Source organism: Aplysia californica, unplaced genomic scaffold (genome assembly GCF_000002075.1).
Source record: "Aplysia californica isolate F4 #8 unplaced genomic scaffold, AplCal3.0 scaffold00142, whole genome shotgun sequence".
In the NCBI taxonomy this organism is placed as follows: domain Eukaryota; kingdom Metazoa; phylum Mollusca; class Gastropoda; order Aplysiida; family Aplysiidae; genus Aplysia; species Aplysia californica.
In genome coordinates this window covers 654,956-673,106 of record NW_004797412.1, presented here as the reverse complement: position 1 = coordinate 673,106, position 18,151 = coordinate 654,956, and the positions used below count along the sequence as shown (strand labels likewise).

At 38.3% G+C, this 18,151-nt stretch overlaps 1 protein-coding gene across 1 annotated transcript; it reads left to right on the top strand.

The window, feature by feature from the left end:
• Nucleotides 1-393: 393 nt before the first annotated feature.
• On the top strand, nucleotides 394-14,398 carry LOC101845845 (prostatic acid phosphatase; the record flags this gene model as incomplete). Its single annotated transcript, XM_005096921.3, is given in 4 exon segments — nucleotides 394-477; nucleotides 1,256-1,427; nucleotides 2,271-2,390; nucleotides 13,795-14,398. Coding segments are annotated over 4 exon segments (492 nt in total), but the record flags the coding sequence as incomplete, so codon positions are not given.
• Between the last annotated feature and the right edge of the window lie 3,753 nt (nucleotides 14,399-18,151).

Sequence of the window (18,151 nt, the reverse complement as noted above, 5' to 3'; positions counted from 1 at the left end):
ATAAAAAGGTTCCATTTCCACATTAATATGAATTCAGTAAATTCTACTTATTATCTTTATTATCCCCTGTTTTGTTCGATAGCTGTGTTATTTTTGTCACTGACACTAAACAATTGTTCTCATGACGATGTGCTTTTCTTTAACCTGAAACAGCAAAAGGAGTCATTTTAAGTTTTGTCCACATTCGCTGCCTAAGGGAATGCTCTGGTGAAAGTTGTAAATTGAATTGAAATACTCTACAGTAAAACAATGTTATTAAAGTATGATTATGAAATAACCTGTGCCATTCATAATTAAACTGACTTTAAAGTGATCATTTACCATTACTTTTTCTTCCCTGAAAAAAAAAAATCCTTTTAACTCTACAAATGAATTGTCTCGTGACTGAAAGGACCACTGCTGAAAGAGATTATCTACAACATGAAAAATGCAAGCGGGGAATCATCACCTTCTCCAAGATTCTATATGTACTCCGCTGTAAGTATGTTGCCTATGCAATAATATATGATGTACCACATGGCTCAGTTTATAGATTGCCAAAGTATAGACTTTGCACTCTGACCTTAAGAAGAAATTTTGAGCATTATGGAACTTTACAAGTTAACAGTCTGGGAATGTAATTCTGTTGATAGAAAAATAAATATTGGTTTTCTTTTCCTGTCAAAGTGTGGTCATTTATGAATGATCATTACATTTATAACTTGATCAAATACCGATCCAATCTGCGTGACGAATATGTTTCTATTTTTCTCCTGTAAAATAACTTTTTAGCCTTGTTTTTAGTAATTCATATGCTTGCCATAGAACTTAACAATTATTTCAAGTTAATGATTTAAAGTATTAATTGTTTGTTTGCATTTCGTATTGCTTACACCATTTCAAGATGAAATGTTTGGGTATATTTTTAAAAAGTGTGGATTGATATTCATGTAGAATAAATGAGAGTGTTTTAGGAATATGGAGGGAAATAAAATGTGCCATAGTGAGAGTAAGAATTAATCTATTTGCAGTAAAATTGTTCTTTATAATTTTGTTAGACTCCTATAATATCTGTAATAATAGTGTATATTTCGGCCATGAAATTACAGAAATGACAGTCGTTCTTTGCGCCTCACAATTGGTACTTTGGTATCGATTTATTGTGGATTAAATTATATGTACTTGAATTTCTTGCTGTTACGGTACCAACGAATGCAATGTAAGGTTGCTCTTTAATTCAATGTGTAATGAAGGCTGTTGCACTTGTGGTTTACAGCATGATACGACAGTTGCAGCCTTCCTGAGCGCTATGCAGGTGTTTGATCTCCACCAGCCCATGTATCGTGCCCTGGTCATGGTGGAGCTGCATCACATTAACGACCAACATGTGGTCAAGATTTTCTACAGGAATGAGACCACTGCAGATCCCTATGAGCTTTCCCCGCCAGGTACGGTTTTATCTCACTGTATTGTATAATTTTTTTTCTACTTTCTGCAAGGAAATTTCGGCTTGCAGCAGCATGACTTTTCTCATAGCATCATGCAGGATGTGGTTTTCACTCAGAATATAGTTTTTCACAAACAAGAAGAGAAACGTTCTTTGTGTCTGCATTCCACTTTTAGACAGAGAGAGCTCACAAGATTCCAATATTGGTGATGCTGATGCTTGAGAAAGGGCAGTGTTTACCTTTCAGGATTTACAGGAAACATGTTCAAGCAGACTGAATTTATGGAAAACCAGGAACGGTGGTATAGCCAACTTTTTTAACTGGGGTCGGGTAGAAAGGACACAGCTCAGATGTTACCAGTTTTATTTTGATCTACAATAAAAGAGACATATTGCTCCTGCTGCTCTTAACAGATGTCTGTTTCATAACATGGGACAACTAAAGGATGTAACCTAATTACTCCTCTGCCTATTGCATATGAAGAAAGGAGAAGAGTTTGAAATTCTATCTTGTTGGCCTGTGTTTTGTGATAGTGTACTGTGTGTGTGTGGGTGTGGTAGTGTGTGGGTGTGCTATTGTGTGTTTTTTTGTATTTTTGTACGCCTGTAATGTTTATGTGTAATGTCACAGTGAGTGTATATCAGGTCATAGTATATCGTTATATGTGTGTTGTCCTCCTGAGTGCTATTGTGTCATGGCAGTGAATGTGTATTGCTTCATAGTCAGAGTTGGTAATTTGAAATCATTATTAGAGTCAAGTTGGAAAAAGGGAAGAGAATTGATATCCCTTTCGGTGCGGAATAATTTCAGGCAATGCCGGGTTCTTTGCTCATGTTTTTTCAGGCTGTAAGAATCCTTGCACTCTGGACTCCTTTATCGAGGCTACCAAGGCGACAGTCCCTGAGGACTGGGAGAAAGAGTGCCAAGCTCTGAATTCCTCTGCTTCCCACAAGCTCTCTCCAGGTAAATATTCTGTCATCACATTGGAGCTCCAGGAGGGAGTTTGGTTATAAATGGAGATTTTTTTCTTTTTGTGTTTCTAATAAAATGATATTGGTTGCTGTAGCTTTTTTTCCCCTTTGTGGTGTACCTTTGTTTGCTATCTCTTTGATTGATATTGACAGTATTGTCTTCCCATTTGGTCAGCTTGGCTTAGAATTCCGATTTTGGGAAGTTTTTACATTTTTCTACCCCTTTTTTTAGAAGATCCCTGTGAATTTGTCAAGCAGTCTAAATGCAGGACTTATTTTCCCTTTTTTCTTTTTTCTTTTCATTCTTTGACTTTTTGAGTGCATGGTGTAAATTCGTTCCTTTGTCTGATATAGGATATTTGATATTGTGTCCCCCCCCCCCCCCCGACCCTCTCACCCTGTGAGCTGGAGGGATTTTTACTTCGGTATATCCTCTGTGCCCTCTTTCTTCTCCTTTACTCTTCCCACTGGGCTAAGTGTGGCACCATTCTGTGTCTAACATGTTAACAAGGCACGATAAAAAAACTTTATAAAAAGCTGATATTTGTCCCTTGTGCCTTTCTTAATCCATGTTTCCTTCTCCCTATTTGCTCTGTGCATGGCAAGAATGTCTTCCCAAACCATGCTGGTTTTGGACATGCCCATTGTGGTGCAAAGTTGGCTTCGAACTCCCATGCCTGCCGTCCGTGCATACTGGTGATGGAAATTTGCTGATGATAGGGTGTTTTTATCATGGGGTTTCTGTTTTTTTCTATTACTTGTTTCTCCACGAGGTTTTCAAAGTGAAACTTGAGTGTAGGTTCTTCCTCTTACAGTTATACAAAAAATATGTTCCCACTGTTAAATTATAGTGCCCCCCACATGTCAGTGCATACTTTTACTATACATGTACTTTCCTCAAATGTGAATTAACTAGTCAGCTCATATATCTTAGACACACGCTTTAATATTGTTGATATGAACATCTCTTCTTGCATTCTGTGATGGAGTTGCAAATTAACCCCTTGACTGCTGTGCTTGAGACTTGTCTCCGGCTCTTTGGCAGGATTGAGGAGTGGGTCCGGCAGTGAAACGGTACAGAGATTATTGCAAAAAAACAGCAGAAAGCAACTAACAATATTTTCTGTTCTGTTCTCATGAAGAGCATAGAGGTTGACAAAAGTTCAGCCTGAATTCATATCACTGTATTTGGGATTGCATTAAGATTCTTACTGGTTCTTATACAAAGTATTTTACTCTAGTTATTTTGTTTTTATTCAATCTATGTGTGGAGAAATATAAGAAAAAGTAGCATATCTGTTTGTATGGATTCAAGAAAAGAGAAAGATCGTTTTTGTTTTGTGCCCACCTTTGAAAAATGTGGCTTTTATGTTAATATAAATGAGGCAAGAATTTTGGGATGCGAAATGACTAAAGCCTAACGTAGGCGAAATTCCAAGTTCTATGAATACGAAGTGAAAAAATTTTGACAATTATGGACATTTTACCTCCCGTTTTGAACAGAAACATTATAAACTTGCCCTGACTGCTTGCAAAAATTATATGTGAGGCAGCGTGGTGAAATGAGGCGCTCGCCAAAATAATGAAATCAAAGAAACCAGCATTTTTCTGGCCATTCGCCAAATTGTTTCGAAATTTTTTGTTTTTTTTTGTTTTGGCAACACATTTGATGTCCCTTTAAAAATACTTTGCTGTACGTCTTTTTCTTTGAAACGTTAATTAAAGGCACAAGAAATGTAAATTTACAGTTTCCAAGGACTCTCAAGCTTTGGAATTTACCAAACTTTGGCAGCCATTTTCTAGCAAATTTACCCCTGAAACCAGACGAACTTTACCTTCTTCAATCGCAAATATCTCAACTTCTATTCAAGATGGATGGGTATTTTTAATCTAAAGCGAGGCAAATGAACAAGCTTTCAGATGATACTAATAACTGTACGTACCCAAAAATTGACGAGCGCCTGATTCCACCGCGTCCTGACACATATCAGCGTGTTCTCTTGAAATTCCTCTTACACTTCCGAACTTCATATATTTATTGAAAGAAAAGTGAAGCAAGTTAATAATAAAATAGATTGTTGTCAGACTTTGATAAAGGGTAGTACAACAAGGCTTTTGAGGGAGTTGCATACTTTAAATAATTTGAACCAAAGGTTTCTAAAATAGTTTATTGTCAGGTTTTGACAAAGCGAAGTACAAAAAGACTTTTTAGGGAGTTGCATACTCAAAACAAAGGTGATTTCTACTTAATGCTCAATCTGTTTACTGAGATTCAGTTCTGCTAACCTGGCTGGACTCCTACTATTTGGTTCTGCTTAATCTTTTAAACATGAATAGTCCTTGAAATTTGAAAGCATTAATTTTGAAAAATTATTGATATATATGTACTGAAGATGAGTTCATCTTGTCGACCAATTCCTTTCCCAAGAAGACACCCCCCCCCCCCCCCACCCCACAATTTTTTTGTGGTTGAGACTTCAGAGGGTCTGACAGTTTCACTTTTAGTGTCAATTGCTTTACTTCTTTGTTCAACATTGTCCCAATGTCGAGCTTCTACCATATATTAGTGTGTGACCCCATCAACTCATGCTTCAATACATTAATTTGCCACTGGTGTCTGTGGTGTAGGGGTTAGGGGCTTGGCTGTCACATCAAGGGGGCGTGAGATCAACTCTCAGGGGGGAAGAATTTTTATCAAGGATTGCTGTTTTTCTGCTGGGAAGTTGTGTTTCCCTCAGCCCAGGTTGGCCCTGACAGGCAGGGTTGAAGCAGCCCGCCTCTTTAACGTTCTAAATCGTGTCGTCGGAGGCGGAAAACTTCTACTATTACATACCTTAATTGAATTTGCCAGTTGGCAAGTAATGTAATTGAACAATCAGACACTTGAGCTGAACTTTTGATTATTCTTTTTTAGTAAGTTCTCTCCTAATCCGAGGAGTTGCCATAATCAGCATGTTCATGGCAGTAACTTTCCTCTGAGCGTGGGTATCCTTCCACTTTTTCCCCGCTTTCTGTCTATGTGGCTTGAAATGCTTGTTTTGTATGCTATAGAATATTCCCTTCCTTGACACCCCCCCCCCAAAAAAAAATGTACCTCTGCTCTAATGACTTTGGTACAGTGGAGTCCACTTATAACGAGTCCGGAAAAAATGAGAAGTCTGTTATAAAGACACTATTCAAAAACCCCGTTTTTTCTCTTCTTTACCTTTGTAAATAAAATACAGCTATTGCGCAATCAGACAAACGCACGAGTAGGTTATAGCGGATTATTGCTGCTGCTGTGCGCAGCGCATGGGTCAATTATACAAATGTAAAACCTCGCCAGTTGAGAAACTAGTTGGCGAACTAGCGAAACAAAGAATGGGAGAGCCCATGTGTGTTAACAATGAGTGCCGGAACAACTGACTAGGGAAGGTGTGGCATGCGCAGACAAGCAGAACGCATCACGTGATAGGCCAGCGCAAGCCTAGTTTAGATTATCAAGGCCTACCATGCATCTCACTTTTCCGATGCGGGGATGGAGAAGTCATAGCAATGTGATGGATAGAGCGAATGTGTGACGTGCGCAAGCTGATGGAATGCACCACAGGGTGTGGTGGGGTGGGGGAAAACACAGCGGGTGAGTTAGCCCAGAGCCCTTTCTTTCTGATCGCCAACGCCGAGCTGTCAGTCAACATCGCTTGATCTAGTGCTAGAAAAAGAAACTTGATTCGATTTTTGATCAAGTAAGACCTAGAGGTCATGTTGAAACAAAATCATCATCAGCGGAGATAGCAAAAGGAAATAAACAGAACACCAAACTCATAGATTAGGCCTATTTATAGTTTACCCTTGAATTTATTACTGGATCCCTTATAGCGAGAATCCTGCTATAGCGGTCATTTTGCTCCGGTCCCCTCCCCCTCGTTATAACAGGATTCCACTGTAGTGAAGTTTACAAAGTAGCTGATAGTATGCAAAACCCAAGGTTGGAAAGTGGATAATTATGGTGGGCCACCAACTTTCTGGCCTATTTTCTTCGTACCTTATTATGTCCTCTCTCTTTTGTGGGTCTATCAACTGAGGTCTAGCAAAAGATGAACCCCAATAATCCCACATTTCTGTGCCTACCTTGTGTATGACTATGAGTTGTAGGGTTTTATAGTCCTAAAAGAAAAGAAGTTTGCAAATAGATGCTCAAATAGTCTAGGGAAGGCATTTTTTGCTTTTTGCCTTCTTGTACCCAAGCAAGGAACAAATCTGTATGATTCAGGTCTTCAGCTTTATTGCTAGTTTCTTTTTGTTTCACTAGTAAATTTTTCTATTCCGTATGATGAAGCAATATGTATTTATTGGTTACGGCTCTTATTCCCTCGCTTCCCCCCTCCCCTTTTTTCCACATGTTTTTATTATTCTTTCATCTTTGCTTAATTTTGTTGTATTTGTGTCTTATGTGAAGAGGAGCATTAAGACTAATGACAATGAAAGATTCAAGAGTTTGAGAATGTGTAGTAATATATTCTACAGAGTTATTTGATGCCCTACATGGTATATCTTATTGCCTGTATGATCTTTAAGGTGATATTGGCCCTTTGGTAGTGTAGCCTACACTCTGCATTTTCTGCTAAAGAAGGAGGGCAATAATAATTATATTTTTACCTGAAAATGTGACTCCCCTCTTCGGTGAACTAAATTTTGGATCTTGTGGGTTTTTTAATACAGGCAAACAAAGTGGTTGTTGAACAACATTACTTTCATATTGTACGTACCTATTTTGCTACAGGTACCTATATCTGTTTATTATCTAATATGGTTTCAACAACCTGGGGGTAACCCAGTTTCTCAATTTACTCTATGAGTAGAAATAATCCTTATTTAAATTCTCTTGAGTCCACTTGGTACAAGTACCGCAAGCTTTTTTCCAGTCTTTAAATCCTTATTGACACATGAAATTGACAGAATGTTTGACGGGTGGTTGGAGGGCGCCACTGATAGGTCATATTTCTTTACTTTCCCTCTGTTGTTTCTGTCTGTATGTCTTACATTTTCCAAGCACTAAATGACCATTATTGTGTCGATGTGCTTCTCTTTACTCAAACAACAAACAAACAGAATGTTAGGACTTACTTGTCATGTGTTTGAAATACATATGTAGTTTGCCATTTTTTTGTTGCTATTTCCCCAACTGCACCTACTTTATGGACTTGTTGCCGAGTGTGCATTCGATTGCTTTGATGTGCAACCCGGGTACCTCTGGGATCATCCCTTTTAAAGAGAGTAGCTGCTTCAGTCGAAGACAATGTTGAAATGTTTGATTATTTTGCCAGATTGCTAGCCACCTTGTGGGTAGATTGTGTATACATGTATACATTCAACCTTTGTTATACCGCCACCCTTGGGACGAGCATTGGGTTGGTGGAATAGCTGGGCTCACAGTTAAACCCCTTCGTTACTTGGGACTAGCTTGTGCTTTACGGGGCACAGTTTTGGATCCCCAGAGACAAAGAGTAGCGCTAGATTTAGTGGTTAATTGCCCATAATTAGGCCTGGTTTGTAAATACTACTATTTCAAAAAAGAAAACATTTCTTTGTATGGAAAAAGTATCACTCTTCGTGAATCTGTGATTAGTTTTACGAAATGTATCTCATAGAAGCATTGTGAAGAATACCATGTATGATAAACAGTGTTTTGACAACATGATCCTCGCACTTCACAAGGCATGACAAACGGCGTACGTCACAGCGGCATCTTAGCTCCTTCGTCATATAAGGAAAAATGACGTACGTCAGATAGGTGTAGGTCATGAAGGAGTTAATGAGGTTCCTTTTTTCAATAGCTCCAATTGCCCAACTTCAAGGGAAATGATTTTGCTGGGTGATTTGTGTTTGAAAAGTGTGTTTTTGTTGGTGATATACATGTGCATGTAGGCCTACATGTATTTAGATCCAAGAGTCTTCTCTCTCTCTCTATCTGTCTCTATTTCTCATGGGAGAGAGATTATCAAGTAGCCAACTAGTGTGGGCCATGCTCCGTGTGTAGTATGTACCTCTGGTGGTCAGTTCACTGGCGGTATGGCGGGGCAAAGTTACATTAGTTAGATTTAAATAAGGGCTGTACAATTTAGATATTTGGCGGATGGCTCTGTAAAGGTGCACCTTCTATTTTATACAGGCTATCCTTTTTGTACTTTGGCAAAACCTGGTGGTAAGTGGGCTGGTGGCATAACGGGGGTTGTATAACGAGGTTTGACGGTATGAGTAAACCGTCAGGTTTTGTATGATTTCACCTTGTTTAATTATGCTGCTACTGTGCAATCTGGTATATTAAAATTTCATGGTACACATTCCCAAAAATATTCTGGTCACACCCTATTTATTTTATATAACCACAGGTATGTGTATCTGAGACCATGCTTAGAACTTATCAAAACTTTCTGCTTTGTGAAATAAAGGTTGTGGTTTAGGCTTCAAATCAACATGCTATAATAACATGAAGTGTACAGTAGTAAGGATTAGTTGATTGTTCACGTGAACCCAATATGGACGGAGAAACTTCAAGTAAATTTTCTAAAAAGGAAAACGCCTGAAATGAAAAGAAAGTAAAAGCTTTGAGTCCTTGTATATGTTTTACAGACTGTGCATTCAGTCATTAATGTTCATGGTCCGTATCTTGTGTAATGAATTAAGGTGAGTACAAAACTTGCCAAAGGATACTGATACAAATTTGTCATTTTTTAAAAGACAAATATTAACTGTAAAAGTTTTAAGATCATAGCTTTGAAATTCTTGAAATTCTACAGTCCATGTGGAATGTAGTTTTATTACAATTGATATTGCATTGCTAGAATGTGTCAGTCTTTTTTTTCAGAGGGTTTTGTGCATAAATTATAAACCTGGCAAGGCCATTGCTCCTGTACTTGTACCAAGATCTATGTGACCGATTTGTTTTTTTCTTTTGTCGTAATCTCAAAAGAAATAATTCATGTCCACAGTTTTTTTTTCCTATTGGCAGTGAATAATAATTGTTTTTTTAAAACACAAAAGTCAAGAATTAATTTTATTTTACATTTTTAAAGTAAAGGGATGAAAAGTTGTTGACTTCCACTCAAGGTCCTTATGTTAATGCTGTTCATAGTGAAAGGCTATTAATGGTCAATTAATACTTTGACGATATTCACAGATTTTTAACTTTGATTACTGTTTTGGTAATTCTTTTATGCAAGACTTTTATTTTGGATATTGAGGTGATGGTTCTTACATTTTTACAGGCACGTTAGGTATTATTTTGAAACTTAGTTTTATGAGGTTCACAATGCTGATCAGATGAGCTTTGACTTTTGGTCTAGGGCTTCACATTATATCGCTGGTGGAGTGATGAAACCTCGTAACCCTCAATTTTTTTGGAAATCGTTTTTTTGCCTAAATGTCTTCTTCTAGTCCTTCTTCACATTGTGTCAAAAGCACTAATTTAAATTATGAAGAGAAAGTACGAAAAAACCTTACTAAAAAACCTCGCATGTTTGCCCCTATGATATCCTGGCGTGATGAAACCTCGCAACCCTCACCTGGTGCGCCGATCTGCTTTTGCGTGGTTTCATCAATCCCTGTTTGAGAGAGCGACTTGCTTATACGAGGTTCTAGATAGGCCTTCTTTATGAATTGACTCAATGGAAGCGCCCATAATTGACATTTTCAGGTTCGTTTTATATGCCTGACTTAATAAAGAAATATTTCATTCATTCATTCATTCATTCATTCATTCATTCATTCATTCATTCATTCATTCATTCATTCATTCATTCATTCATCCATTTTATTTCAGTCAGTTCAGAAATTCAAATATGATCATAAGTGAAGGAGTTACATAAGGTAAATCTATTCGAAATCCTCTTAAAGGGATGACTAACGTATTGGTAAACAAAATGTTCTCATAAAGCACAAACGTAGTTAACATTTAATTTAAGGCAACAGTCACACCTTGAATAGACAGGTGACAATAGTCCTTACTAAGAATAAGTGACAAGTCTATGCACTCTCCAGATGTCACCTGGCCATTTTGTTTATCGGAGAGAGGGTAAGGTTTCACCCCATCTCAGACTATGAATCCGCTGATTAGTCGAATTTTTCAGTCGTGGTTGAGACCAAAGAGTACTGAACCTACCCATGTTCTTCTTGACCCTGAAGTCTATAGAGGACATTGTGATAAATTTGTGCCTTAACAATACAAGTGATATGGACATTTACGCATCTGTTTTGAATATCTAACCCCAACTGTGCTCGCATCACCTAGATCTTTACACCATCCAAGGGCTGGTTTGGAAACCACTGAGCAGACTCCGTTCCATGAATTGACTCCAGCTACCATTTCGAAGTCCTTTCCAGGGATGTGTCTTACATGTGGGGGGAAGGAAATATCAGCATCATCCCGGGCTGAGTCTGCACCAACACCAGTGTCGCCTGGAATCACGCCCCAAACCATACTGACGTTTCGCCAGACAGCTGTAAGTCAGCTGCTGAATTATTACCTGCGGAGTCACAGCAACACGATCTGCAAACCACATTCCTCGGTCCATCTCACCTTCATTCACCTTAGCCACTTTTCCTGGAGCCTGATCCAGAAACACAACTCATTTGGGATGCCACAGCGGAAAATAAGGGTTTTCAGGGGTGGCAACAGATAAGCGAAGGCCATCCGTGGATCTGGTCAGGGATACCATAATGATTCAATGAAAAGCCCAGCTACGTCACTGAAACCAAACTGTGATTGCAAGAGCTGAACTCTGAAATGTAAAGGGCAAAGGGCTCTCGAGGAAGACAGACATATTAATTTTGATTTAGTGTGGTCCTCTCATGGGATGAAAAAAAATGTCTCTTTATTGGACTAGTGAACATAGACCAATCTCAGAGGAGGCATTCAGAAACTAACCAGATAGGACATAGTCTTCAAATACACATTTAAAATGGTGCTCATAAAGTGCCAGTGTGTAAATAGATGTTCCTGCATTCAACTGGGTTGAGTGAATGATTTGTAAGAAACATTTAGAGCCAGTTATCAAAGGAACTCAGATATCTACAAAATGCATGCACAATTCTGCCAAGACCACGGGAGGTAGCCTCTCAACAGGCACCCTCCCCCCAAACAATGAGACAATCAGGAAGAATAGCCTGTCTTGTTCATGCCAAAGAAAGATATGTGCGACCTTTGCATTATCCGTGAAGTTGGCAACGTGCGGATGATGTTTGGAATGCTCACACTCTAGAAAAGGGGCAGCGGGCAAGGAAAAGGAACGAGACAAATCTGCAGCCTTCAAATACCTCGCCCGTGATGAACCTAAAACAGCACATGTTTTCTATGGATCTTCAGCTTGTACTTCTTACACTTACACTCACCCAAACTGAATGCATCAGCCTTATATTACAAAACAAAGCGTGTCGTTCATAACTTTACGATATTTGAAGCTGCAACACATCCGACTACTTGCTACGTGTGGCATGAAGCAGAATCGGGAATTAGCATATAAGTTTGTTTAATGTCTACTGGCTTTCTTGAAGGAAAAGCTGTACTTCCAGAAAACATTACCGACAGCGACTGCTGTGGTTACCAATACAGAAATGCCACACTAGCCAATGTTTCTCTAAGCCTGTTTGCAACAACACATGGTAGCACAATTGAACAGAAATGGTTGATCAAAGGACAGACAAATGTAAGTTCACTGTGCACTCAACTATTGAAAGATTAGTTCGAAAAGCACGAATCGAGGTCCCCCTACATTACCTCCATTTCTCCAGGATGGCCAGAAAAAAAACAGACAAATATTTGGATCACACATTATTCTAAGTGAGGAAGCTACAAGTCTATCAGATCAGGAAGAAAAACGGGTGATCCTGTTGTCACCGACATCAGGTGTTTGAAGTACACCCCAGACATGAACATCCAGTTCAAGCTGCACTTCAGTGATGTATGGGCTGACGTTACGAAGGCAAGACACAGAAACATGAGGTCCATCCTGCTACACCACTGAACACAGAACATCTTAAAATCCAGCACTCCCAAGTACAATCACCTGTAGGAGCTTGAATCTATTACAATGTATTTCCAATATACGTCATCACTTTATAACAGTTTACCCCCTTATCATTAATAGCTATTCATTATGCGAGGGGGGGGGGGGTTCAGTCCCAGACATCGTACTGATCTTTTTGGGGGGGTTTTGTCCTCACATTCGTTATGTATTTTCAAAATTAACCCAATTAGTATTCATGACCCACCACCTTTTATTTGATTGACATCCTTCATTCGCTTTTCAAATCATTTTGTGTTGGGCGTTTGTGTGTGTGTGTGTGTGTGTGTGTGTGTGTGTGTGTGTGTGTGTGTGTGTGTGTGTGTGTGTGTGTGTGTGTGCGTTCTTAATAAATTTTGTAATGGACTGACGCATTACAACTTTGAAAAACAGGTCTATATTTAGATCTAGATCTATTTCTTTCCATTGTGAAAGCCATCTGTAGTGCAGCAAGAGACCAAATTGCAGAGATATACTATTCATTTGTGTTTTTTGTAAAATGGAAGTAACCAGATCTAATCCTGGAAAATTATATTGAAACAGATTGCACAAATCGCTGACCCGTTTGAGGTTTCAAACCCAAATTCTGCAGATAACACACATTTATTTGACTTCAGTTGGCTGGGAATCCAACTCTAAACTAATTGATCTTGAAGAAACATCTTCATCACTTTGTGGCGTTCCAAACAACAGATGCATACTGCAACCAAATGAGCTGCGAGAAAACTCGCAACCCTCAAACTCTGTCCTGATGAAACCTCGCAACCCACACGCCGGCTGACTACGAGGTTTCATCACGACAAAAATATTGTAATGAAACCTCGCATCCCACAGCGTAACCATTTAAACAGTAGAAAAGTTATTTTTATGTACTAACCACGTTTCTAAGGTGTTTTCATTTATCTGTACCGACTTTGGTTCATATCGATCATTTTGTTCACGGGTAAATCAGTTTTTTGTCTCTCCTGTAAAATTTTCCTTTCTGGGGTTGCGAGGTTTCATCACTCCACCAGCGATATGCGGATTGTTTTTTTAGAATATAAGTATGTATTTGTTATTTTTAAATTTAAAAAAAAATGTTGTAGTTTAGAATGCATGCTTTTGCATTATAATAAAGTCCCAGGATGCAGAGAACAAAGGTTACATGGTGTGCATGTTTGTATTTGTTTTGTTCTGAATTGATGCAGCATTAAATTTCAACTTAGATCTATACTTTAATATAAAAAAATCAATTCTTGCCTTTCAATATGATGTGGAAGATGTGATGCCATCCCTGTGTATTTAACATGAAATTTTTGTATCAGATGAATCAGATATTTTGATAATGTTTCTTTTTTTATTCTTTTCTCTCATCAGCTTCTTGGATAGCCCTGGTCATCGGCATTTGCTTCTGTTCCATCTTATGCGTTGTACTTGTGGTGATGGTTTTACGACTACGGACTAAAAGAAATGCTACATATTCAAGACTTTAATTTTTCTTCCAACTTAATCTGTGTGTTATATATGCATTGCATTTTTGCTTAAAAAAAATTCAAGTGAAATGTCTGTTAATGAACTGTGTTGTTGATTCTTATGATTTTTGTGTTCGTTTGTCATGAGGAGTTGGTGGGTCTCTCCTGATCTGACTTGAGTGTAGTACTTATGTAGAGTGAAAGTAATATATGTGTAGCTCTGGTAGATGAATTTTTTGAATGAATTGCTGCTGATCTGATGAATGTTATGACAAGACTTTTGTGTTCATTTTATGTTTGTCCTATATTGTCCTGATGTTCTTTTGGCAAAAGGGGTTTCTGTAACGGCAGGTCATCATGCCATTGGTCAACCTATTATGCGTTGGAGGTTGGCCTGTAATCGGAGATCCAACCTCAAGAATAACCTGGGGGCTCTCGTGGTCTAGAGATTACGGTGTTCGCCTCTCATTCAAAAGGTCCTTGGATCGAAACCTGACAGCGACGGAAAATTTTCTTCTCTAAACTTTTCTCCTTTCACCTCCTTTCCTTCTCTCTAACATTGTTCTGTTGCATGCTTTCGTCTCCACTTCCCGTCCCCTCCACTTTGCCCCATCCCCTGTGCTCCTGACTCTTTCTGCAGCCTTTCTACTGCAACTTCTTGGACTTTTGTCTTTCAGCTGCACCCCTGATCTTGTATGGTAGGTAAGATCTACACCTAGCCTTCTTGGATAAGGGTGAAAAATCTGTGATGTGCCGTGTGCAAGTTGCACACTTTAAAGATCCCTTGGTTCTCTTAAAATTAACAAGAGTAGGCTTCGGCAGCCACCTGGGCAAAATTCAAAATTCCTACCAAACTGAAAATGTTTAATGTGTCCCGTGTGCTCATATGACCTTATACAGTTGCAAGCTTATTAATACACTTGTCAAAACAAAAAAATATGATAAAACTTTGGATATGTTAAAAGGGGATAGTATAGCAAACTGAAATTGGGAAAAAGAAAGACCAGATGGGTTTGAGAAGTAACTGCTGAATTGTGACAGGAAAGCAATTTATTTTTTAATTAAAAGAAAAAGACATTAATTGTACATTCATGGGGGAGGAGGATATTAGGGTGTAATGTCTCAAGTTTAAAACTTTATCTGTCAGAAAAACCTTATGTCATTTCAGGCAATGTGGCTTTGAAACTCAATATATGTCGTGCATAAATTGTTTATGTATGCGGATTTAGATGGGGATGCTTGGTGGATGCACTGGTTTGTTTTGTTCCTTTTGTTTGTTGGTTTTTTTCAGCCTTGCTAGCCTATCATTACCCCTATCTGTTACTAGAGCTATTTTTACAATGTCTCAGTAATAAGCCTGGGCTACATTCATAGAGTTGAGTTTGAGTTGAAGCTTCACTGACCCTGTAGAAAACAGTGTCCAGAAATAAAGTTCAGCTCCTTAATGTTCTCCAACTTCATTCTTTATGATTCATGATTCATTTATCGCTGTGCTCTGATTTTCTGTGTTTAAAGTGTTGGTGCTGTAAAACTAATAATGAGAAAAGAAATTATGATCACTTTATTTTTTGTGAAAGGCATAATGCTGGCTCCCTAAGAAGATTTCATACATACACTGGGTTTTCTTACTGAATTTGTCATTGTTGTTGAAGTGTTATCTGTTTCATTCCATTGGCAAGGTACTTACTGCAGTTCAGTTGAGCTGGAGGCGCACGTTTACATAATATTGCCCTGCTCAGATGTTCAGTGTACTCTGCTGTAAAGAGCACCCATAAATTATGTAACATGTAAAGGGTAATCATATTATGTTAGTTTCACATAGATTCTTACAGATTCATCTTGATGAATATATGACATTCGTCTTATTGGAGAGAAAGTTCAACATTAAACTTGTGTACTAGCTCATAATTTTGTCTGCTCATTTGTTTGTGTTTTGGAAAAAAAGAGCAAGAATTAGTTGATTTTCTGGTATTGTCTCCTTCTTCTCTGCTAAAAATTTCCCCACCTTTTTTTAGTTTTACTGTTTACTTTGTAAGATACCTGGTAAAAATTGAGCCAGGGTTCCTTAAGTTATGACCATTCCACATTATGTTCATTCTGCTCTAAGATGAATTATATATCAAGAAGTGTTTTGTCTTAGTCTGAAATGGTCGATTTTGGTTGTGTACTGCTTTAAAGAGCTGATTAAATATGATTCAATCCAAGTTCATTATAATGTGTTCAGTTGTATTCATTAATGTAATCATGTTTTTGACTTGTTGCTGAGTGTTTGTTAGGGGCAGTTGGAGGACACCGCTGGCTGTTCCTACAACATCTTACTTCCCTTTTCTACATTCCTACCAATTTCCCATGACCGTAGGCCTACTACATGCATGAAATTAACAGAAGTAATGATTTGGAGGAACACCTCACGTTTTATATCCCTTTTATTTTTTTCTCATGTCCTCGCTTGTTCAAGAACTTATCCTCTCATATTTAACAACTTTACTTTTTCAGTTTTAGCCAGATTTACTCCTAAGGTCAGATCTACTCATTACAACCTGTTTTGGAAGCTGTCATGAGGTGAAATGGATATGTTTGTTTATGTGCAGTAGTGTTTGCACTGAAAAAAAATTCTACTGCTTGTACTAAAGGCTGCAAATAAAACAAGACTTTCTTGAAATTTAGTGTAACTCTTAGGTCAGCACGTCTGCTGAGTAGATGCAGCATTACTGTTTGTTGTTTTTTTTCCTTGTTTTTCTCATTTAATATCAACTTGCCAGTACACATCAAACCTTTCTTCCTTTCTTATACTTTCTGATGGAAAGTACATGCTTGTAGTTTTGAAAACTTTCTTTTCTATGCTGAAAATATTAATGGGCTCATATCACTTCCTCAGAATTACGAAGTTCTATCTGCTTAATAGCTCGTTTTGAGAAATATGACGACAGAATTTTAAAGATTCGCAATATGTCAAGCTTTTTCGAATGCAATTCTTTGAATATCTTGGTAACGACTCCAAATATTCTTACAATTGTGATAGAGCATTTGCTTTCGGACTTCATGGTCTTAGTAACTCAAAACGGCCAAAAATGTCAGATAGAACTTTGTAATTCTGAGGTAGCGATATATTTTCAGGTAAAATTGTTGAGACATTGTAGGGAATAGGTTTACGACTTGTATGAGTTAATGCTTTGGATAGAAATAGTACCAGTTCTGTCCCACCAGCTCCTCCTATAGGGCGGCTTTTGACCAATATGATTCACGGTACTAACTTGTCCACGACCTCACTTTGTCTATGTTAACTCCACTGGTACCAGGATTTCTGCAAGTTCCACTTGCCTGTTTGATAATTCTCTGTGGACAACACCTCTGTCACCCGCGTCTGTGTAGGTGGTTAGCGGGTACTCTGGTACAGTTTGCTACTAGTACTTCTTTCATATCAAACTCTATTGTCCCGATCTCTTCTCCTTTTATTTTTCTGTGTTTGTTACTCTCTTGTAACACCTCTAATCTTCGGCACCTATATGTTCTTATTGAGTTGCAAGTGCTATAAAACTCTTATTTAAAAAAACCCACACACACCCAAACCATGTGTCTGTGGTGAGGTAGTTAGACTCCTCGCTGTAACAAGCAGAAGACGTCAGTCTGAAGTGTCTTTAGGCCATTCCGAAAGGGGGGGACATGAACATTTTCTTATGCTCGGAAGAATTGTAAATGGGCTGATTCATCAATGTCATGCTCATAACTGCCTGAACTGCATACGGGGAACTGCTGCTTTTTCTTTCCTAATCCTTACTATCGTCATTTTTCCTCTATTTCATTTGTATGTTTGTCACTCTCTTGTGACCCGCTATTTCCTGGGTGCCTTAATAGTTGAAGCAGACTTTGTGCTGTTGATGCTAGAGAGGTGAGCAGAGTAATCCTGATTCCCCGTTTGGACTTCTCTGTTGACATCCACCCCTTGACGCTCATATATGACCTTTTGCAGTTGCGAGCGCTGTAAGAGCTCTACTAAAACTATAATAATATATTTAAAAAAGAAGACGTCTGTTCCCTTCCTATGTAGGGAACTCGAATTTTTGAGAATCTCTGTATGTTTGCTGGGATGATTTAGACCACTTAGCCTGTGTTGGCCTCTTCAATGTTTTACATCGTGTTGATTTAGGTGTATAACGTTTTCAATCATGTACAATCAATAATCTATATTTTCTCTGCAATCATTATTGTGTAACAGCATGCCTGCAAACATACACACACACACACACACACACACACACACA